We start from the raw sequence: 24,481 nt of genomic DNA on the forward strand, positions 1-24,481 counted from the left end.
TGTCAGTGGCCACAGTGTAAGGCATTATTAAAAAGTACCCCGTGAAAAATCTCAAAATGCCTGTAACGAAAGTTAACCAAATGTGACCCCTGCACTGGTAAGAATAGTAATGTAAGAGGCTAAGACCAATCCCAGGACGACCACCAAGACCTTCCTCACGAATCTGAGCAATTCTAGGATCAACATGTCAATCCAGATACTCCAGACACTGATCAAGGGTGGTCTGAGGAGGACTCCAGTTCTCCAAGACACAAACAGAAAAGCTCACCAGAACATAAAAGAAATCCTTTGTTTTAAACCAAACCAAACAACATCATGAGAAAAGAAGCCTACATTAAGATTCCGGAAGAAATCATAAGACAGCCTGCAGAAAAACTTAGGCAGCACTGCACAACAACTGGACAAAGATCTGAAACGTGCAAGCGGAAAAGAAATGGTTCACATGGAACAATCTAAACATGTTGGAGTGGGACAATCAGAGTCCAGACCTGAATCTCAATGAGAATTTGTGGTGGATGATGAAGACTAGAGTGATGGCAAAGGAGACCTGGAGATCATCACAAAGATTAACAAAATCCCAGTGGAGACGTGTAGAAAGGGTTTCTGCAGTTGCTAGAAACTTTTGATTAGTGGCTACTAAAGGCATTTCTATTTAGTCAGAGAGCACACAAATGATAATGGACAATTTTAAGAAGAAATATAAAAAAAGAATCACTTCTTTTTGTCATTTTCAGTCATAAGAAACCTATTGATAACATAAAAAAATGACTAATGGTCAAAATTAGTCACAGATATGAATAATTTGGGCCTTCACAGTATTTGCAAACACATCCAGTCAAGATTATTTTTGTTGCCAAGTTTACTTTGCTTTAAAATCCCAAATCAGCTACAGCTGTCTTTCTTATGAAACAAGAAAAAAATCTCTATAAACATTTAAGTTCCATAAACTTAGTACGATTTTTTTTTAAGTCGACAGGTGCTAATGGTGTTGGTGGCCTTACTGCTAGTTGCTTCCCTCTGGCTTTCTTTTTACATAAATTGCATCATGTTCGGTTTTGTAATCAAGTGTTTAGGTCAGAGCTGACAGAATGAAACCCTCCAAATATTGCACACTGCTCTTCCCCACGTGTCCTCTTAGATATATGACTGACAGGTGATTTGTCTAATTAGCTTATTAGAACTGACTCAACGGTGGCTTGCTGACCTCTCTGTCGTCTTCAATATTACAGCATCTATTCCAGGGGAAATCTGTCAGTCTGATAGGATTTTTAAACCATAAATATTCCAATGACTTATTTGAAGTGAAGAAGAAAAGCAGTATTTATATTCAGCTCACACTCAGCGCATCAACAACCGCAGCTGGTAAACAAGAGTGAGAGCAGAATGTGGCAGAGAAGAATCACTGATGGCCCTCTGTGGAGCTGAACAGCAGGTATCTTTTTCTGAAAGAATGGGGAATCCAATGACACTGTATTTGCTACCTACATGTTTTGCTGTTACAGCTCATGTAATATTAACAACCTCACACAGACACACAAATACATCTTCCTTTCCCATTAACAAGGCTGTTCTTGAATTGATCCAGTGTATGTGATGCATGAGCTGCTCTCGTTTCCCATTTGCATTGATGTTCAATCTACCTGAACTCAGCTGAAACAGTAGCTCAGTGTTTTCACTTCAGCTTTTCACAGCTGCAGGACTTTTCTGCTCCGTTCGCCACCGCAGACAGTGGCTCACATGTTATTTTTGTTTGGCACCAAAAGGTTAACATAAAAATGTTATGTCGGTATCTGAACTTTAATGCAAAAAGCCAGAACAGACCGAATGACTCACCAAGTTCCGTTCCTATAAACTGCATTCTCAATTATGTTTTGTGGGGATTTAATGTTTGATCACCAGTTATTTTCTAATCAGCATATCTCTGCCATTTATTTTCATTCTTTACTATCACTTCTTTTCAGTCAAACAATCATATATAAATGGGGCGGGACTTGTCACCCTGTTAACTTAGAAAATGGAGAAGACACTTCACTGTAGTGAAAATATTTGAACACAAACTGTGATATTTCTTTTAACTCTAACAAAATCATTTTGGTGTTTACCACTCAGTTTTGGTCCTAAACCTAATCAGAAGGCCGGTAAAAACTGAAAGGAAAGGGTGTTAACAAAACTTAAATCTGAGAGTGAGAGTCATTCTTCTATCCTAAGCTGCAAACCCTTAGCCTAGCCGCACTAGACAACCCACAGCAACAAATTTAATTCTCTGCCAGGGTGGGTCTAGTTACCCTCCATAAGGCTCGAGGCTGGATTCTCCTAAAACTGGCTGGACGAATCACCATGAAGTGTAGAGTCAGAAGGTGGGCGTAACTAAGTGACGACAGAGGCGTGACGATTCTGACAGAAACAACCAGAAACAACTAGCCTAGCCGCGCTAGACCACCCACGGCAACGAATTTAATTCTCTGCCAGGGTCGACAACAAAAACGACAACAGTCATTGAGCTCCATTAGCACCGAGACTGAATAATCTTTCTGTTAACATGTCTGTAATATACTTGAGCTTCACCCATTGACTGGATAAATAAGGCTTCACCGAACTACCGCATCCTCTGATTTCCGGCGCTCTAGGAGCCTATTCGTTGCGCTGATTGGTTGTATACCTACCCAATTGCTGCAGAGGGATTTGATAGACAACCTTTTAGCCCGCCTCCCTCCCTGTCGAGCGTCCCTAGACCCTTGTGCCTTCAGAACATGGGTCTAGCAGGGCTAGGCTAGCAAACCCTAGTATTCTGGGTAAATGTCCAGTCTCTGGTTTATACTTCCAGGTTCCACTCTATCCTCAAAACTTGGATGTTGTGCAACTTTCAAACTGTCCACCTTTTCTACCATGTCACATATGATAAATTCTGTTTTTGACTCATATAAAACCCTACATTATTTCTAATTGAGTAGATTTATCATTTCAACTAATATTTTCCTAATAAGTCCATGGTCTGAAGTGCCAGTTTCAGGTCTCCTTCAATACAGCATGGTGTTCATTTAGCAAATTATAATTCCATTTATAGGAAAAAAAGGCAATAAAGCAGGGTATGATTTTACCATGTGATTGACAGGTTACAGTGCAGGTGTTCGTGGTCCTCTTAAGTTACTAGATGGCAAAATCAAAAATGCCCAACATGAGTTTCGAAATGGTGGTCTAAAAGCAAATGAATGATGTCACTGCAGATACAGCCATCTTTTATTTTAAGTCCATGGTATGGGCCAAAGTAGTAGATTGTCCAAACAACCTCATGTCATATTACCATTGTGGTACAGAGAAGGTGCAGCACTTTGGGTCCACAAGAAGAACTCAAAAGAAACAACCTACGTGATGACATTAATGGGAGGTTTGTTTCCTTGTTCACAGCTGGTGTTGTTTACATCCTGTACATACTGCTGAAGAGCTGTAGTATGCAAACCAGTACCTCTGGCAGAAAAATTGAACCAAAACCACATGAAACCACAGTTACAATGATACCTATAGTTTAAATTGTGACTTTCACTCTCTGAACAGAGGAGAAAGAGCAAGACTGCATTCTACTAATGACTTTCTGTAGTAAAGATTTATGTCGTATGGATGGTTCTCACCTGGGACGTTGTGGATGGTGATGGCGAGGATGAGGAGTAGAATTCGTCGCCAGCTGCTACCTGTTTGCCCAACCTCTTCATGTTGTTTACTTCCTGTTTCTTGTCCAACTGAGCTGCCAGAATAAGGTCCTCTTCTCCTCTGGTAGACATCTCCATTCTCTGTTTTATCTGTGTGACAGAAGAGAACAATGTTGGAAACAAAATAACACAAGCATAGTGCAACATTCACTCATGGGTAAACAGCACATTAGCTGTCATTAAACCATCCGCTAGAATTTGTTTCTAACTGAATGCTGATATAAAATGTCTATTTAGACATCTAAATACTTACAACAAAATATCGTTGCAGTATTTGTGACTCTGAGAAGACTGTGATTGCACATGCAAATATGTCTAACTGTGTGAGTGTGAACAGGGCCTTCATTAACTAATTGTGCTCAGAGTGATGCTTCCCTGAATAAAGGTTTATTTAAGCGCTTCAGTGAGCTTCAAAATAAAGCCAACAATTTACTCCAAGGAAAGTGCTTGTCAGATGGAAGAACAATGCCTGAAAACTGTCACTCTACAAGCTGTGAAAGACGATATCTGTTCAATTCCAAAATACAAAATCGGATGAGCAATATATATCATGTAGTAATTGGACAGATTTTTTTTTCCTTTCTTCAAGCATAAAAAAATGCATTCAATTCACGAAAAACTAGTTGGACACTGCACTTTGTTATTTAAAGGATTACAATAAGCATTTGATTATTGCTTCTCAACATGGTTGGATGACATGTTTATAGCACTTCTGTCTGTGTTAAGCCTGGCTTGAAGTGTTTGCTGGATTGTCTAATGATGCTCCAACCTTTTTAAATTTTCCTGAAACAGACACTCAAGATTATCACCTTCACTTTATGTAGCATTTTACCAGGTGTGAAAGCACAAATGGTGCCAACTACTTTTCTTTCAGCAGGTTTGAGGTCATGTTTAAAATAACCCCACCTTTCATCATAGAGGGTAACTGTAAAACAGAAAAAAATCATATTTTTCACTTTCCAACAGTCCTTGAATTAAGTGTGATGTTCTGTTAAATAAATGAACCAAAACTACACTTTAAATTGTGAGATAAAGATAGAGAGTGAGCTAGATAGATAGATAGATAGATAGATAGATAGATAGATAGATAGATAGATAGATAGATAGATAGATAGATAGATAGATAGATAGAGAGAGAGATAGAGAGAGAGAGAGAAACTTCTAGGCATTATTATACTAATTCCACTGAGGTGCAGCATTTTATTTTGTAGAGAAAAATTAACCCAGTTAAGAAAATTGGGACATGCCTAGAAAACTGCTAGTGCTTCAGAGGGTAAATATTCAACCTCAAATTTTTGTTTACTTTTAGTTTTAAGTCTTCAGCTTTCTATTTGTAGCAGAGTTGACAATGCTCTCAACCGTTCACAGCATGATTCAACACCACCAACCCTCCCATGATGAAAAAAACCAAGATGACTGCAGGTTTTGACCCTCCTTGTGACAATGACCATTCAGAATAGGTATTTTTTTGCCATTCGATGCACAATGCACAGTTCAGTTTCTTTGAACAAATCTGTACACTTAATGATCACTGAAGCAGGGGAGAATTTGGGTCAACATTTGCAGCTCTCTAAAGGTTGGTAACAGTCACATATTCACATAGAATTCTGTGAAAACACTTTCCTAGTGGGAAGCATTGAAAAGATGGTGCTTGATGATACTTAACTGCGCAAGAAATATGTCAAGAGGGACATCCTGCAAAAACAGTCAAAACTACAATAATAAAGCTAATTAACCTCCTTGAAATACCTGTTATGCTAGTGTTGACATGAGGTAACCCTCGAATTTGTCAGCCATGCATGAAGTCAACATGCACTTCGTCATCCAGTTCCTTGATTTTCTGCTCCTTAAGGAAATCTTTGTGTGAAGCACAGCACTCAGTCAACAATTACCCATAAGATATTTGAATCAAAGAACAACTTAAATGACGAGTCAGTTTATTACAGATTACATCAGATGCCTCTAAAGGTCTGATTAGCATCTCTGTAGCAAATTTACAGCCTGAAAGCAAAGGACCTACAATTCTCATCTGAAATAAAAAGCTATGTCCCTAATTCATCTCTACGCCAGTCCAGTTACCAGCATTATAATATCTGTTAACGTCATGAAAACAAATGGCCCAAGACAATCTAATTAGCACAAGACCTTTGCTGGAGGTTACACAGACACAGTAAATTACATTTTCTGCAAAATATTGCAGAAAAAACCCAACATCATCCAACAAATTGAAATGATGGGTACATTCATAATGAGCGTCAAGTAATTATCTAACTAAATAGTGCAATGTTTTAATTTTTTACATGTACCTTCTCAAAGGAGATCACCTAGAGGTGGGGATGGTGATGGTGCACTGGGAATGGTTTAAATTACCTACAGATTCCTCAGATGTACTCATGAAATGCCATGAGAGATGCCATAAAATGTGTCATTCACTTTGCAGTGTTTACTCATTTAATAATCACAAATATCTAAAAGTGTTGCTCCAAAAAAAGCATCCAAAAAGGAAAAAATCATAGTTGATGCCACTGACAAGGGGTGACTGCAAGAAAAATTAAGCATTAAAAACAGTAATGGGGGCAATGACTCTCCTACAATAATTAAAGTTTCATGTTCACCTACATTTTTGGATGACTTAAAAACAGCAGAAAGTTGAAAGCGTAAGTTGCGAACATGACACGGATCCTCAGCACTCTTTAATCCCCTCTCTGGTCATTGATTAAACCCCTGAAAGCTCATCTGAGTATATCAAAGTTACATACTTAGAAGTTTTGGTGCATGCAGATGATCCTGTCATGCCTTAAAATGACTCAGATATAATTCTATACTGCTGGCTCTTTTAGTATGTGCAAATCTATGAGGACACTTACTGTAACTCTGGTCTTTTCTACCCCTAACCATGTCAGTAAGGATTTTCTTGTGCATTTTAACTGCATATACAAAGACTGATGTCATGACAGCTCCCTAAAAGTGAAGTTAAATATCACAGAAATGGGCACTACCATCTTGGACTGGTGAAGTGATTTGAAGCTACAATTTTGGGTGGGAAATTGATCTTATTGATCTTATGAGTTTGGATTCTGCACAGAAAATGTTAAAATTGCATTGTTTAAAGCTTTCTGCACACCACTTTACACTGCGCATTTGTGGTGCTGCTACACTAAAGCTAAATACAACAAGCTGCGTGTTGCCTACAATGATGCTTTTAGGCTCCTATTGAAGGTTCCTCGCTGGAACAGTGCCAGTTTCCTTTTTGTGCAAAATAACGTGACTACATTAAACGCTGTCATAAGAAATTTTATTCACAGATTTATAACAAGACTGATGGTGTCTCAAAATGAAATTATAAATGTTTGTATAAATCTAAAGCGGAGCAGTGTCATGTACAGCTCTGAGCTCTGGAATCACTGGAGAGACTGCTTATATGGTTTATAACTGTTGTTGGTTTTTGTCTGTTGGTGTTTTGTTTGTTTTTATATGGACCGTTTCTGTGTCTGAAATAAATAAATAAAAACTAAATTGCTGTGTGTACACTCTCATTGAAAAGAGAGCACATAGCGGTATTCTACCCACTGGCAATAACTGTTGTCAGGCAGCAGGACTGCATTGTCTGAGGCTTTTCACAACCTGTTCTGTGTACTCTATTGTTTCAAAATCAAGGTTGGTAATTAGCATGGGTGGAAAGTCAGACAGCAGCATCAACACTGTAATTTTAATTTCTTTCTGATGTGCAGCTCAAACATTCCACAAGTGGGTAAACACATCAGCAGTCAAACGTAACAAATGCAATTCAAGAGCCCAGTCTAGATATTTGCATGTCTAAATCTCACCGTCAATCCGCTCATACACACAACACAACAGCTTTTTTAATCAAGATTCCATTGTGATATGAATTGCATTATATTCTATGAATCAAATTAGAGGTCTGTATTTGTGGTGATCGGAGCTTTGAACAAGATCAAGCACTGGCACTGATTCATCTCGTCAGGGTTGCTTGTTCTCTTAAACTTAAACTAACAAATAGCATAATATTTATAACTTCCCCTGACTTCACTTAGTAATAGTACCATTTAAAAGTGGTGCTGTTTCTGGAAATAATTACTGAATAGTAAAAACAAATGCTGTACAATATTTTGTCAGACTGAGGACATATTTTTATGTAGTACAACTGTAAATTTCTGGTGCTCACCAGAAATTGCTCAACAGTCGAGCTGGTGCTCAGCTCATTTGACGGAGTTTTATAAACACAGGCTATAGTCCCTGATGCGGAGGTCATGGGTTCCAGTCCGACCCAGACTCCTTCCACCACTCTTCTCCCCATGTTTCCTCTCTCTCTCTCTCTCTCTCTCTCTCTCTCTCTCTCTCTCTCTCTCTCTCTCTCTCTCTCTCTCTCTCTCTCTCTCTCTCTCTCTCTCTCTCTCTCCTTTATGTAATAAAGGCTAAAGAGGCCAAAAAAATAGCTTATTTAAAAAAAACTGTACTTTTTTTCAGGCCTACACACCCCTAACTTGCATCTTTTTTATGTTGAATATTCTTAAAAATTCTTAGTTTTGTCTACCAGTTAAGCATGGATTATGCTTTTCACACGAACATAATGCACAGAAATGAGAACGTGTGTGGCTTTCATACTCTGTTTGGCGTCTGCACTCAAACTCGCACACAACACACGTCTACCACAGCACTAGAGTAGAAGTTTGCCATTGTTTATACCACTTTCAAATAACATTTTACATTGCATTTCAGCAGTTAGTTTTTACTTCCCCCCCATGAATTGTTCATAACCCGGTGATCTCTGTGCGATGAATCGTATAAATGTCTGTATTTCTGAACTTCTGCTGCAAGGAGCTCCTGTTCCTCCTCCATGTTTTCCATGCATCTCTGTGTAAGTTGTTAAAAAAATTTGTAGGTGGACAATGCAGAAATTTGCCGCTTGATAAGGACCATGTGAGGGGGTGTGGCTGCTAAAATGATGTAATTCAGCCTCGCGGACACGTCAAACACAAAACAAGCTTTAGGAGATGCTAGAAATCCACCTGATCATCCAACAGCGAGCATGAGAATCACTGATGTCAGTCTAGGCAGTGACCACTTAAATTGCATATCGAAATTTGGCCCCATTTTAAAATTGCTTGGTGTCTGAATACATCTGTTGATGCTATCACTCGTGTCATAGTTTAGTAAGCTTCAAAGTTTAATGGTAAACTCTGTTGACCAGCTGTCTGTCATGGAAACTCAACACCTGTCAAGCTCCTTACCCTACTTGTGCGAAACCTGTCATGTTGATTGTAAAGTCAGTGATTGTATGCACCGGTTTTGCGAGGCATTTTAAATTTCGTCAAAACACCAAGTCTGCGAGAGGACTGGTGACTCTGCTACAAGGGAGGTATGCATGAGCGAAATATGTAGATGCCAATCCACTGCACATCAGAAGCAAAATGAAAATTCTAATCTTTAACCGAAATGTCAATGCAGTGCTGCTATATGGGTCACAAAGTTGGAAAGTAACATCTTGCATAGTGTAGAAACTCTAAGCATTCATCAAAAGCTTACGACAAATCTTTGGCATGAAATGGCTTGACCATATCACAAACCTTGAAGTCTAGAATCAAAAACCTGTGTCGGCAGAATTAGTAAAAGAAAGAAGGGTATCCTAGGTGATATTTTCAGAAAAGATCAAGCAAATATAGCAAGAACAGCTTTAAAATGGAACCCACAAGGGAAAAGATCCAGAGGAAGACCAAAAACATCATGGTGTGGGGACATGGAGGCAGAAACCAAGAGAGGTAGATATACATGGAAAGAAATCTAAAGACTGGACCAGAACAGAGACAAATGGAAAAGGGTTGTTAATGGCCTGTGCTCTACTTGGAACTGAATGTCAAAGAAAAGAGAAAGAATCCTCCCAGTGAGCTCCAGGTAGACTAGAAAGTCATATAATCACAACAACTACGTGTCTGCAGCTGTCTTTGTGTACTTCACGAGAATGTATAATCAAAGACTCGTCAGTAAGAGACTAGAAGTGATGTAGCTTTTTTGAATGAAAAATAATGAATGCTGTGTTTTACCAAGCATGGACAAAAAGACAAGGACATGCACCTAGGATATGCATTTTGCAGTTTGGCGAACTCAATTAATTATCATTATCATTATCAGCTAAATAACTTAGTACCTGGAGAAAAAACTTCACTTATTGATTCTAAAGATGCTGATAGTTATGTAATTACAAATCAACTTGAGGCTCTTAATAAACATTACAATTTTAGTCGAAACATGACTAATCTTTCACACCTACCCAAAGACAATGAACCACAACTGTCCAAATTAGCCTAAAGTAGTGAATTGTATAGTGAATCATTCACTGCAAGATCTGAATAGAACAACTTTTCCTTTTTCCAGAGTGTTTTTCATAATCAGCTGAGCAAAAGCACAAAAATAGTCAGGATGATGTTAGTCAGTTCGACACAGGCCAGAGGCTCAATGATATATACCACAAGTAAGCAATGTGTAACAATACAAACCATACAACATGACTCAAATTGAAATCTTTGGAGAGAAAAATACAAATAGAGCCTCCATTAAGCTGCTGAGTCGTATGCATGTGTGGATGCGGATAGCTGCTTCACAGACTGGGCCTGAAGCACAAGTGCACTGATAAGTAGGTGCTTTCATTTGCTTCCTGTTAGGGCTATTCAGTCAGGATGAATTAGAAATCATGACAGAGACAGGCTTTATATAAAATATTTAAAAGTGAAGGTGTAATTAGTCCACTTTTGTACCACCTTTTCGTCCATTTGTTCAAGCAAAGGATAAACCACATTAATTTCAAAAAAGTTGCTTGCAACCTGATGATGTAAAACTGGAAGTACTTGTTAACATTATTCACTCACTCCAAAGAGAAGACTGTACTCCAAGTACATGCATATTGATTTCTACTTGGAATGAAAAGAAAAAGAACTGTACACTTTATCAATGTATGGAATGCCTGTCAGCTGTAAACATCTTGGAGAACAAACTACCTACATGAGTGGAATCTTTCAGGTTTGTTTCACGGCCATATACAGAGCAAAGCAGTAGGGCAGCTCAGTTAATCGAATTTTAATCACAATTACGATTATGGCTCCAGGCGATCTCAAAATTAATGTAATCAACGAAAAACAATTACTTTGGTGTTTTCCGCTATTGGACGCGCATGCGAAACTCAACCGCGACCCCCTGCCCCCACGTGTGTGGAGATCCAGCCAGGTGATTTAAGTACTCGTGAAGATGGCAGAGGGGGAGTCTGAACAGTGGCACTTAGTTGATAAAAAAGGCAGAACCACTTCGTTAGTGTGGGAACATTTTGGATTCGAACAAGACGATGTGGAGCAGAAACGCATATTTCGTAAAATCTGCTTCAACGTGGTGTCTCCACCGCAAGGCAACACGACCAACCTCTTCAACCACCTCAAACTCAACCATAAGGTAATTTATGACCAACTCATGAAAAGGCAGAAACACAAGAGCACAACTCCCACATCGACGCAGGCGTCTATCAAAGACGCACTGTACAGTGCAACTCCTTATCTGTCAAGTTCCGAAAGGCACAAAAAAATAACAGATGACATTGGATACTTTTTAGCTAAAGACATGTTCCCCATTAGCACAGTGGAAGGAGAAGGCTTCAAGAAGTTGGTCAATACTTTGGATAAGCGTTATGTTGTGCCATCTCGTCACCGTTTTAGTTGTTCTGCCAGCTATGTATGAAAAATGCCGAGCAAAATTGGCAGCAGAGTTCGCCATCACATCAGACCTTTGGTGTAGCCGCATCATGGAGCCGTATATCAGCCTTACCATTCATTACATCAACGCTGATAGCAATTTGAAAGCGAGATGTCTCCAAACGGCATTTATTCCTGAGGACCATACGGGGCAAAACATCGTCACTGGACTGAACGAAGCTCTAAGCGGCATGGGGACTGAACGAGGAGAAGCTAGTCTGTATCACAACAGACAATGCTGCCAACATAAACCTGGCTGCAGAGATCACTGGTTTAGACTGCAATGTTTCGGGCAAAGACTACACCTGGCTATCGGTGAGTATGAATCCCCCTAATGTGTGTCGATTAAGTGGTTAGTGTGATGACACTAGATTGTACAAGTCTTAAATATCGCTACCTTCAAAGTGTCGGAGCAGAGCGGAGCGGAGCAGAGCAGAGAGCTCACGTATAAAATGTTGACGTTGTTAATTAATATTCAGTTGTACATATGTTGTTGCATCTTCGTCTTACAACCTTAAAAAATGAAGAGAACAGGTCCTGGACTTAAAATCAAACATCAGGTTAAAAGATACGTAAGTTAACGAGGAGTAGCGTTATAGAAGCTAATTGACCTTTTTTTTTAAACTTAACCGTTGTGAGACAGGTTTTAGCTTACTGATGATATGTTATTGCAATAGTAATGCTGCTGTCAAATATGTCTTCCTTTGTGCTTACAACTTTAAAATCAAATATTCAAATGAAATTTACAGTCTTCCTCTAAGTAAATATTTACCTCATTAACTTTACATCAATATTAACTTATAAACAACTTTTACAAATGAAATGTTTCTTCAAAAATATATTCTCAACAAGTATGTTGTGCAATGAAAATAACAGACTAGATAGAAAACTGGCTAAAAATTAAACAAATCATGTTAATTTTTCATAATCACGACCCACTGTACTAGACTATATTTATAGAATATACCATAGTTTGTTGTAGTGTTATTTATTTATTAATATCGTTAATATTATCATGGACGTTTGACCAGCCTTTACAGATTTAATGTTCACTAAATGCTGTTCCAAACTAGTTCAATAAATGCTGTTCCAAATTCAAAGGCATAATCGTGTAAATAATTGTGATTTCAATATTGGCCAAAATAATCGTGATTATGATTTTTTTCCATAATCGAGCAGCCCTACAAAGCAGTCAGATGTAGTAGTGTTAATAGGTACTTCAAAGCAAAGTCAGCTAAGAATGGTGAGGCTAATGTGAGTGCAAAGTGATGCACTTATAAATACAGGAAACAGTTTGGTGTTTAAACTTGAAATACAAGGACAAAAAGAGCAAATTGTAAAATCTGTATTGATGATCTAACCTGAGGCTAATTTTGAAGATATTTGGCAATAAAGCAAACCACAGAAAATCAATTGATCAGACCAAAGCCATTGAGATTCATCCTTTAGAGCAGACCTGGGCATCGTACGTCCCGCTGGCCACATCTGACCCATATAAGGTCATTGGAAAATATTAAAAGTCATTGCAAATATATATCATCACAATACATGAAAGCAATACGCTTGCACTGCTTTTATTTTGAAAGATCTGCTAAGTTACCGTTTTTCATGTGTGGCCTTAGGCCATAAGGCAGACCTGGGCATTGTACGGCCCCTGGGCCACATAGGCCCTTTGCTTGACTCTGACCAGCCCCTGCAAGGTTAGTTGGAAATTACAAAATAAGCATATTTTCTAATTTCACATCATTCATGGACTAAAGCTGCACTGCTTTTATTCTGAAGTTGTTTTTTTATTCATGTACATAATGATGTAATACGTATATCAAGACATGCACATGATTGAGTCGTTATCACAAGATGACTTTAGCCCTCAAAAATGTCTGCTCATGCTAAAAAAAGAAAGGTAGATGCCGAATGTAGGGTTTTCAACAAAAATTGGATCATAAAGTATTTATTTACTGAAGTTGGAGGTAAAGCCGTGTGTTTAGTTTCCGGGGAGCAGATCGTCATGTTTAAGGACTACAATTTGAGTCGGCATTACCAGATGACGCACGCGGAGAAATATAAAAACTTGACTGATGCTGAAAGAGCGTGAACATTGGAAGCTTTGCTAGCTAAGCTGCAAAAGCAGCAAAAGCAGCAAGGCTTTTTTTTTTTACCAAGCTTCATGCATCCATGGATGCAGCAACCAAGACCAGCTTTGTGATATCCTGCAAAATAGCCAAAAAGAGCAAGCCATTCTCGGAGGGGGAGTTTGTCAAAGAGTGCTGGTAGACTCTGCAGCACTAATACGCCCTGAAAAAAAAGAAGCATTTGAGCAAGTCCCGCCGTCCAGGTGAACTGTGACAAGAAGAATCGAGGAATCTGGAGCTACAGCTGCAACGTGAAGTGCCAAGTTTTGACTTTTTCTCCTTGGCTTTGGACGAGAGCTGTGATGTCTGCGACACAGCCCAGCTACTCATATTTGTCTGTGGAGTAGCGTCAGACTTCAAGATTACGGAGGAGGTGGCAGCAATGCGGTCATTAAACGGGAGGACAACTGGGAGCAATCTCTTCACAGAGGTAAATGAGTGTATGGACACATTGGGACTGAAATGGGACAGACTGGCAGGTGTCACCACGGACGGTTGTCCAAATCTTACAGGAAAAAATGTCGGACTTTTAAAACGTATGCAAGATAAAATGACTGAAATTGAGCCAGGTCAGAAATTGGCACTGTATTATACACCAACATGAGTTGTGCAAATCAGTGCTAAAAACTAACCATGTTATTGATGTTGTTACTAAAGTAGTAAACTTCATCAGGGCACAGGCATTGAATCAGACAGTTTGTCACACTTCTGGAGGAGCATGAGACTGAGCACAGTGGCATGGCTACCACACTTCTGTCAGATGGCTCAGCCTGGGCAAAGTGCTAAAAAAAGTTTGGGACTTGAAAGCACAGTCGAGAGTTTTGTGAGAAGAAAGGCAAAGACATCCCAGTGCTTCCAGATAAGGACTAGATGGCAGATTTTACATTTGCTGTTGATGTGACTGCTCTGATGAATGAACTAAATACCAAACTGCAAGGCAAGAGCCTTTTGGTTCATGAAATGCACACCCTGGTGAAAGCTTTCATGAGAAAGATACAGTTTCTTTCAAGCCAACTGGACAGCAACACTCTCACTCATGCAAACCCTGAAAGAAGTTACACCATCAGCTGATCACCTCTGCAGGTACTCATTCATGTTAGGAGCATTGTATAGCGAGTTTTCAAGGTGATTTGAGGATCTCAGAACAATGGAGGATGAAATGCACATATCCTCTCCCTTTATCTGCAGTGTGGACAATGCGCCCAGTGATGTTCAGCTGGAACTCACTGACCTGCAGTCTGATGTAGTACTGGCAGAGCACTTTAAGTCAGGATCTCTGCTGGATTTCTACTCTTCTCTCAAGGAGGAGAACTTTTCCGACATTAGGAGACATGCTCAGAAGATGCTGGCTCTCTTTGACTCTACCTACATTTGTGAACAAACATTTTCAGTGATGAAGTTTACAAAATCCAGGTATAGATCTTCTCTCACTAATGATCATCTGTCTGCTGTGCTTTACATCTCCACTTCAGATATTCAACATGACTTTGATGCACTGGTTAAAGCCCAGCAGAGATTAGATTTCTCTCACTGAACAAGAAAAAAAGAACTTAAAAACACCAAATCAGGTAGTTAGACCACAAATGTAGGCATGTTAAAGCTGCTGTCCGGAGTTTGAATCGCAGCGTCTCCCAAAACACTGTTGGTCCCTCCCTCCCTCTGATTTCGCCCCTTTATTTGTGCGCACGCGCAGTACCTGAGAGGGGTGCCCGGAGTGCTGCAGCATCTTGCCTGTTTTGCTGTTTTCCACTCTTCTACATTTAGTACATTTAGTAAATAATAAAGGAATTACGTTAGAATGCTGTATTGAGTCTAACTTGTCCTAATACCAAAATAACATGAATCTGCTAGGACGAACGAGTAAAGTTTCAATATGTGATTACACTCGTGTATCCCTCTTGATGACGTTGTTTATCAAACTTAGTGCATTTACGCGTGTATATGTGTTACATTGTTTATTTATTTCTATCTAGAGCTCAGAATTGCATGACTCCTCTGACGAAGAGTATGTCCCAGACGCCCCAACATCTTCCTCCAGAGGTCGGGCATCTAAACGAAGCCGTCAGGCGGGCTATGGAGGCCGTGGTCGGGGAGGGACGCGAGCACCCCGAGCCAAAAAACGTCCTGCAGTCTCTTGGCCTGACAAGCCGTGGGATTGCTAACTTTTCTGGAAGTTGCTGAGCCCTGATGCTCTCTCCTCCACAAGCAAAACAAATGTGCGCACGGTTGCGTAGTGCGTAGCTCGCCCACCTCTGCATGGGCTTGCTTGCTGTGCGCGTAACCGTTGATTGACAGCATGACAAAGCTGAAGCTCGAACTTGATTGGTCGGCAGCGACCGGCGCTTTTTGGAATAACATGGGGGTCTATGAGAGGAAGGCGGAGCTCAGGAATAAATTTTCATATCGCGTTATACTAACTTTATATTATAGTATCGAACTAGACTAACACATTTAAGCTTTGTTAAAAAATGATACATAAATTGAAAACAAACGGAAACTCCGGACAGCAGCTTTAAGGTATCAAACAGCAGTGAACTGGGACACTTTATTTGGAAGCCTTTTTCTCAAGATCACAGTTCAGTGACAGTTCAATATGATGTATCTTGCTTAATGTTTGGAGCACAAAGACAATATTGTCATGTCTTTAAAATGCTCAGAAACTTTACACAACTTTCCAACAGTATATGAAACTCAAAATGTGTTTTGGAGTGAATGCGACTGAAAATGTTCACTAATATGAGTCACAAATGGGAAATTGGAGTGAATAAATTACATTTTTTGTAAGGCAACCTCACTTTTTTATTGCTTAACTTTAACATATAATCTTGCCAGCTTGTCAAAACAATGCTATTTACTGCTTTTTTTTATATAAAGAAATACAATTAATATTATGCAGAATTGAGTTCAGCCTTTTGGCCCAGCCCTCCACAACATTTTCTGTTTCTTATGTGGCCCCATGGAGAAAATAATTGCCCACCCCTGCTTTAGAGACTGTAAAATATGGAAATCGATCTGAAAGTTGTTTACATAAAATAATTTTATCCATCCATTCTCTATACACCGCTTTAGCCTCACTAGGGTCGCTGGAGGCTATCCCAGCTGACTCGGGCGAAGGCAGGGGACATCCTGGACAGGTCGCCAGTCTGTCGCAGGGCTACATATACAGACAAACAAACACACTCACATTCACACTTACGGGCAATTTAGAGTTATCAATTAACCTCAGCATATTTTTGGACTGTGGGAGGAAGCCGGAGTGCCCGGAGAAAACCCACACATGCACAGGGAGAACATGCAAACTCCATGCAGAAAGATCTCAGGCCCAGGCCGGGATTTGAACCGGGGATCTTCTTGCTGCAAGGCGAAAGTGCTAACCACTATGCCAACATGCAGCCCTAAAATAATTTTATGCCACTGTCAATTCTTGAGTCTTGCAGAGCTAATATAGGTTTCATATTCTATTTAAACTCTAAAATAAATGCATAAAGTAATACAGAAAATCATAGATAGCAGGATTACATACCCTACGCAAATCCAATATTTTATATGTCACTACAAGGACTTCAAAACACAACAATCTCCTGACACCAAAGTGTAACATTTAAAATAAAGTGTGTGTACCAGAAATATCTGTTTTGCCAGCATCACCTTATATTTGATGCACATTAAAAACAAAATGTTGGTTTTGTTGTATGCATGTCAGGATGATTATTTGTAATTTTACAATTTGTACTTATTCATCAAATTAACTAGAGCAGAAATGCTTACTCAGCAGGTGAAGGAACATGTCATCCAGTGTAAGTGTGGCTCATTTGTGTGTGTGTGTGTGTGTGTGTATGTGTGTGTGCTGGCTATACTTGTGGGGACCAAATGTCCCCACAACTGTAGGAAAACCGAAAAAAATGTCCCTTGTGGAGACCTCATTTCGGTCCCCACAAGTTTAAACAGTGTTTTCTTGGCCATGTTGCTGTTGCTGAAAAAAGTAAAAGTGCAAAAACGTTTCTTTAGGGTTAGGCATTGTTTTGGTCTGGGTTAAGGTTAGGGTTAGGGGTTTAGATATGAATGGGAGTCAATGGTATGTCCCCACAATGATAGAAAAACACTGTGTGTGTGTGTGTGTGTGTGTGTGTGTGTGTGTGTGTGTGTGTGTGTGTGTGTGTGTGTGTGTGTGTTCTTGTACTTGCTCCATTGTGAGGACCATTTTCTGCATTTAACTATCAAAGTGAGGACATTTTTACAAAGTGAGGACATTTTGGCCGGTCCTCACTTTGAAACAGCCATGTTTGAGGGTGAAGACTTGTTTTTAGAGAACAGGTATGAATTGAGGTTTGGTTAGGGTTAGGGTAACGATTAAGTTTAGGCAATCAGTTGTGATGGTTAAGGTTAGGGTAAGGCTCTAGGAAATGCATTACGCCTATGGATGTCCTCACTAAGATAGAAGTACAAACGTGTGTGTGTGTTTGTTTGTGTGTTTTATTTATTTTCTGCCCTGTTGCCTTTGTTGGATAGGTGCAGTAATGCCACAAGGAAATTAGGGGAAAGAGAGTGAAGGAATGACACACAGCAAAGGTCCAACAGGCTGGATGTCAAAATGTCAACACTAAAATCCATTTCCATTCCTGTGGCATGCAGCATAACAAGTACATCTTTCTTATGTATGTTTTTATTTATAAAAAAACAAACAAACAAAAAAAACACTGGGGCTCTGCAACATAGAAAATTAAGATAAGAATATACATGTTAGTAGAATGATTATAATTTTTGCTGTGTTAGGTCATTAAGCAACCTATAGGTTGCACTGAGGATGTACATAAAAGATGGTTGTAGCTTTTGGGTTTAAAAAGTAAAGCTAACATGGAATTGAATTGAACCTGTATTGTTTCTAACAGCCAGCAGGTGGTGACTCCACTACTGCTAAAAATAATTCAGATAACATGGAGTGGCCTATTTCAATCTAGATTTGTTACTTCAGTAAACATTTTTCTAATGAGTTTATGGTCTCACTTGCGAGTTACAAGCATCCTTTTTTACAATGTGATGGTTATTTTGTGGATAAAGGTCCCAATTTAAGTAAAATAGATGAAAAAGCAGAGAAAGGTAGAGTTACTTTGTGATTGACAGGTTACTGTGCAACTCTTGTTGGTCACATTTGATATCAAAACAGCTAGACAGTGATAATCAAATTCCAAACTTGACACTTGATACTATTGTATCACAAGTCAATACATTCACCTTTTATATACAGTGTCTGGTTTGATCTTTTTATGGGCTTTTCTGCAACAAAACCACCAAAAGATAATATCATCATGCACCTAGAAAGGTTTAGAACTTTATTTTTGGGGTCTACTAGGATATATATATATATTTTTTTACATGTTTTCATGTTCAAAATATACAATTTTTTTCTCATACTGCACATTTCTGCAGCTCATCTGCTCAGGTCTGAAACATTAAGGTTTTGAGGTTCCCCTCTTAAAACATCTGCTCTGATTAGTCAGCTGGCCTTAGGAAAATGAGGTACATTGCAACCCCAGATCTATGAGTATAGGCAAATAGACATTTAAAAAAAAACAAAAAAAAAACATGGTAAACCATTCATTCTTTGTTTTAGGGTGTGGCCAAACTACCTGCTATTGAGGTGTTATGCAGAAGAGTTATGAGAGTTATATCGTGATGTAAATAAGTCACAGAAGAAAAGCCTAGACTTTAAATGAAGCGTTTATGGCTGGGAAAGAGCAACTTTTCTGATTCGGTGCGACTTTTGGACTTTGTACATTTGCAGACTTTTAACATGCTGTAAAGGGCTTCTTTGAGAATGATTTAGTGTGACTTGGGGACCTTGATGTACATCTTCTGCTGGCTGAAATAAGAAGTAAGATTTAGTTTATTCCCTGTAAAACTGGCTTGGGGAAACTCCCCCAAGCTCCCTTATTCCACAGAGCTTTGAACATCATCTGGAAGGATTCTTTAAAACAGTCTTATCATTGTGTTTGAGACTTTAATGGCTTTGTAATTAGCAAGGGTATACTGTAATCTTATAGTCTTGAGACTATAAGATTACCAGTGGTAATTCAACCACTTTACTCTGTGAGTACTGATGCATTGCAGTGTCAGGTCAAATTTGTTCATTAACATTATTACTGCAACCTGCAAGCAGTCGACAATCTTAGATTTCTACTGTTTTATACCGCTATATTGTTTAAACAGTAGTCTACAGTCATGTCTATTTTTAAAGCTCCCATGAGAAACAACATTTCACTGCCTATTTCAATCACTGTGCCATTTAACCTTTGTTTTGTGTTGGTTTTTCATGTTTGTAATGTTGTTGGGCTGACAAAACCAAATGAAGGAAAGGAGCATTCAGCCAGAGCATCTTAAAGGTTCACTGAACCTCCACTAGCTTTGACATGTTTTTTTTTTGTAAACATACACTGATCAGGCATAACATTATTGCCCCCTTCCTAATATTGTGTCAGTCACCCTTTTGCTGCCAAAACAGCCCTGACCCTTCGAGGAATGGACTCTATTGGAACCCTTAAGGTATACTGTGGTATCTGGCACCAAGATGTTATCATTAGATTCTTTAAGTCCTGTACGTTGCGAGGTGGAGCCTCCAATTAATTGGACTTGTTTGTCCAGCACATCTCACAGATGCTGGATGGAGACATGGGGAATTTGGAGGCCAAGTCAACACCTCAAACTTGTTGTTGAGGTCCTCAAACCATTCCTGAAGCATTTTTGCTTTGTGGCACAACGCAGTATCCTGCTGAAAGAGGCCACAGCCATCAGGGAATACTATTTACCTGAAAGGGTGTATAGGGTCTACAACAATGCTTAGTTAGGTGGTACGTTTACGTCACTGGCTCCAAAAAACCCAAAATGGTGACCAGGAAGTAGCAAAATCTGGGCTTCATTTTCTCGGCGTTGAAACCAACGGGTGACGTCATGATTAGTTCACGCCTGATTGCCCTACACACTGTAGGAGCTTCAGCCTGCTGTATATATGGACACATCTCATTAAAGCTTATTTTCCAATCTCCTCTAAACAGCTAGCAGTGAAGCCTGTTACTCTGATTTACAGGTGGGAGGAAACACTTCATTGACATGATTAGCATTCTGCAGGGGAAGTCTCAATGGTTTTGCTGACCTTGGAACACATTCAGACAATACAGGGTGTCCCAAAAAATGTATACACACTTTAAATAATTGTAAACTAGTTGTTTATTATAATTTGTTTAATTTTCAACATGTAAAAGAATTTACAAACATCATTCTATTGTTTTGTCACTGCCTGTTCTCAAACTGATGTCCATTCTAGTCCAGACACTGCCAACAACGCGAAGCGATGGAAAAGCACACATCATGAAACAATTCCCTTGATATTTGTGTGCGTTCACGTTCAGTGGTCGCTCTCAATTCAGTGACTGTTGTAGGTCTCATTGCGTAGACTTTGTCTTTTAGGTATCCCCATAAAAGGAAGTCTAGTTAATTGAATCATTTAATTTGAATTTGGCCTCATCACTCCACACAATCTTTGTGGGAAAGTGTGCATTTTTGGTACATCGTTCCAAGTACCACTCGCAATACTGTACTCTTCGGTCTGGATCATCGTCATTAAGAGCATGGACTAATCTTGGAATGTAACTTTTTCATTGACAACGTTTCATGATGCGATGGACAGATGATCTTGAAATGCCTACCTCACGAGTAGCTTGCTGCACAGACTTTCTTGGACTTCGCTGAAACGTTTCCAGTACTCTATTTTCCTTTGTGGGACTTCTTTTTCAAGTAAACAATAAAAAAAAGTTTTCTGAAAATTTATCAAACAGAGTTATCTGTTTTTGCAAATATACTCTTCATTTGGAAAATTAAACGAATTATAATAAACACCTAGTTTACAAATATTTAAAGTGTGTATACATTTTTTTGGGACGCCTTGTATATTATAATGATGATAAACATCTGGATTCAGTCATTTATGTTTTCGTTACTTTAAAGAAGAATTACACACTTTGACACCTGCTGTCCATCTGCACTCACTCTGCAACCCACACTCTTACTCAGTCTGTTTACCTCCTTCTCTCACCTGCATCTTGAATCCTGCCAATCTGATTCAGATTTGTGTCATCATCTCTCCTCTGCTGCATCTCTCTACCCATGTGGATTGTGATTTCTACCTGAAGAAAGTGAATCCTCTTCAATCCCTCTCTTTGGTACTGGCCTGCTGACCCTAAATCGCTCTACTTTTTTTTCACTGCAGTGCTCATCAGTAATCATCTCCTTCTCCTCCTCCTCCCTCTTCTCATCTTCTTTGGTGTCACGCTTCACCTACCCAGTTCTGTCCTTGCTGTCAGCAGCTCTGCTTTTGTGAGTGACACTTAGGGGAGTTACACCAATGTAAAGAAACACATTCCTGCCATTTTGCATCTATCCTATAATGTTGGCAGAAAATCCACTCGGCTTACCGAAAAATAAAAAAAATAAACACATACATTACCATTCAAAAGTTTAGGGTCACCCAGACAATTTCATGTTTTCTATGAAAACTCACACTTTTATTCATGTCAAACATAATTACACAAGGGTTTTCTAATCATCAATTAGCCTGACATCATGATTGGCTAACATAATGTCCCATTTGAACACAGGAGTGATGGCTGCTGGAAATGGTTGCTGTACCCCTATGTAGATATTCCATTAAAAATCAGGCATTTCCAGCTAGAATAGTCATTTACCACATTAACCATGTCTAGACTGAATTTCTGATTAATTTAATGTTATCTTCATTGAAAAAAAAAAGTTTTTCTTTCAGAAATAGGGACATTTTGAAGTGACCCCAAACTTTTGAACAGCAGTGTACCTGCTTACAATAACTGATTTGCAACATATAATTACTCCATCGCTGTATGAATACATTGAGTTTATTGCCTCTGGCTTTTTCCTCCTTATGAATGTATGCACTACAAATAGAGTGCAGACGGTGCACTCAAGATCAGACAAGACATGTCAGAATGAAACACAAATGTTATTGTAAAATGCAAATTTTTTCAAGAACTCATCAAATAGAAGTATGTTGTGGACCAGTGGTTATTAACCTGGGGGTCAGGAGCACTTTGGAGGGGTCACAGGAAGGTTAGCATATGGCTATTTGAAATAAAAGCACAAAAAATATTGGATCTTGTTTTTTAAAAGAGAGCATGAAACGGTATCACCTCAAGGCCACTTGGTTAACCGACTTCATCTCAAGATATTTATGTACACCGTATACTGTAATGGCTCTACTACCAACAATTACCAGCAATTGTTATTTTGTCACTTCCAAGATGCTAACACAAAAAATATGGTTGGCAAAAAAATATTCACAATGATTAAATGCCAGGAATACGACCAAAAGAACTTCCAGTGGGGCTTCACTCACAGGAAAAGTTTGCTCTATTCTGACATTATCAGCCAAATAAATGGCCACTATCATTGCACAGCATTCCTATACATAAAGGCCAGTAGAGACCTTGTTTTAGCAGACCAGGAAGTTCATTATTATTATTATTATTATTATTATTATTGATAAGCAAAAAGTAATCCAGATATAATGTCGACCCCATGCAGGAGATTTGAAATGCAGATGTCTGTACTTTTTCATATATTCAAAACCACAGCTCCTCAGATGCTAAGTAATAATGCAGCACTATTAAAATCAGGATATAATGGGCTGTGAGCCCACTGGAAGGTGGAGGGGCCCCTACTGGCCCGTATGTATGGGAACTATCCATGATGATAATGCCCATTTAATGGCCATTTAATGGGCCCATAACATCTGAAATGGATGAATAGTTTGGCTTTTTGAACCCCAAGACAAGTTTTGGAAAAAAAAAAAATCTTCTACCTGCAGAATTTTCTGACTGCCCGCGTAGCCTACCGAGCTGACATTTGTAGCCAGTTGAATGATCTCAGTGCAGGACATTAGAATTTAAATGAATCTCTCTTTCTTCTCCCAGCAAAACCGATGCATGAAAAATAATTTCTGGTTCTGAACAATGATGAAAGACAGTGATATTGGATAACTTTTGTTATTGAGTGCAGACAGTGTGACAAATACCAGCTTGCAGGTCCTTGTCAGGGTCGATTTTAATGACATGCACAAGCAAGTTTGGTGAATATTGATTTGAAGTGCAGGCAATGTCTAGTTCACAGGAGTGGATTAAAATCCGTTTTCAATGACAAAGCGGAAAGGAGTTGTTGATTGAATTTGCTATGACTCTGAAGGTGAGAGTCACAGAGAAGTTACTGGCTGAATTGTGGATACCAGTGTAGAATACTGAGGACCGGATTTGTTTAGATTTTTTTATGTGACTACTGTGCTTTACAAAATATTTTCATCTTTAAAAATAGGTTGCAGTTGGGTTAGAAAAGGTAGCAACCATTGTTCTAGGGCACCACAAGGGAATTTTTTTTTTTTTTTTTAAACTTCCCTTCTACATATTTACTCAAGCACTTATGAAGATACAGTTGTTCACACACTGCACACCTACTCACCCACTAGTCTTCTCAAATACTGCAAAATTACTCTCCACCACACAATGAAAAGTTCTAATATTGGCATAATAAAATAATATATTTCTGAACCAGTATGCAATTTTGAATGAAGATACAGGAAGTTCCACCCTGCAAAGTGACAGGATTAGATCCTTCAGTTTGTGGCGTATGAAACTCCAAAAGTCTCAATCAGTGTAATTAAAACTACAATCGGTACACAGCAGTTTGAAAGTGGAAATGCTCAGTCATGGGAACAACTGCTTAATATATCATGCTTTTAATGTAACATTGGCAGTGCTACATAACCTCCTTTTGATTAAATAATTCAAAACCAGGTAAACAGTTCATCAGAGGATAA

At 39.0% G+C, this 24,481-nt stretch overlaps 1 protein-coding gene across 4 annotated transcripts in view; it reads right to left on the reverse strand.

Moving 5' to 3' along the window:
* Positions 1 to 24,481, reverse strand: part of LOC110964578 (zinc transporter ZIP11) — a 298,477-nt gene that overhangs the window by 61,794 nt on the left and 212,202 nt on the right. For all 4 annotated transcript variants that reach the window (XM_051939240.1, XM_051939239.1, XM_051939238.1 and 1 more), the window contains exon 6: positions 3,627 to 3,794. In XM_051939240.1, the coding sequence (XP_051795200.1) occupies positions 3,627 to 3,794 (168 nt within the window). The remainder of the gene's footprint in view (positions 1 to 3,626; positions 3,795 to 24,481) is intronic.

The sequence above is a fragment of the Acanthochromis polyacanthus genome, chromosome 19 (assembly GCF_021347895.1).
Source record: "Acanthochromis polyacanthus isolate Apoly-LR-REF ecotype Palm Island chromosome 19, KAUST_Apoly_ChrSc, whole genome shotgun sequence".
Classification (NCBI taxonomy): Eukaryota; Metazoa; Chordata; class Actinopteri; family Pomacentridae; genus Acanthochromis; species Acanthochromis polyacanthus.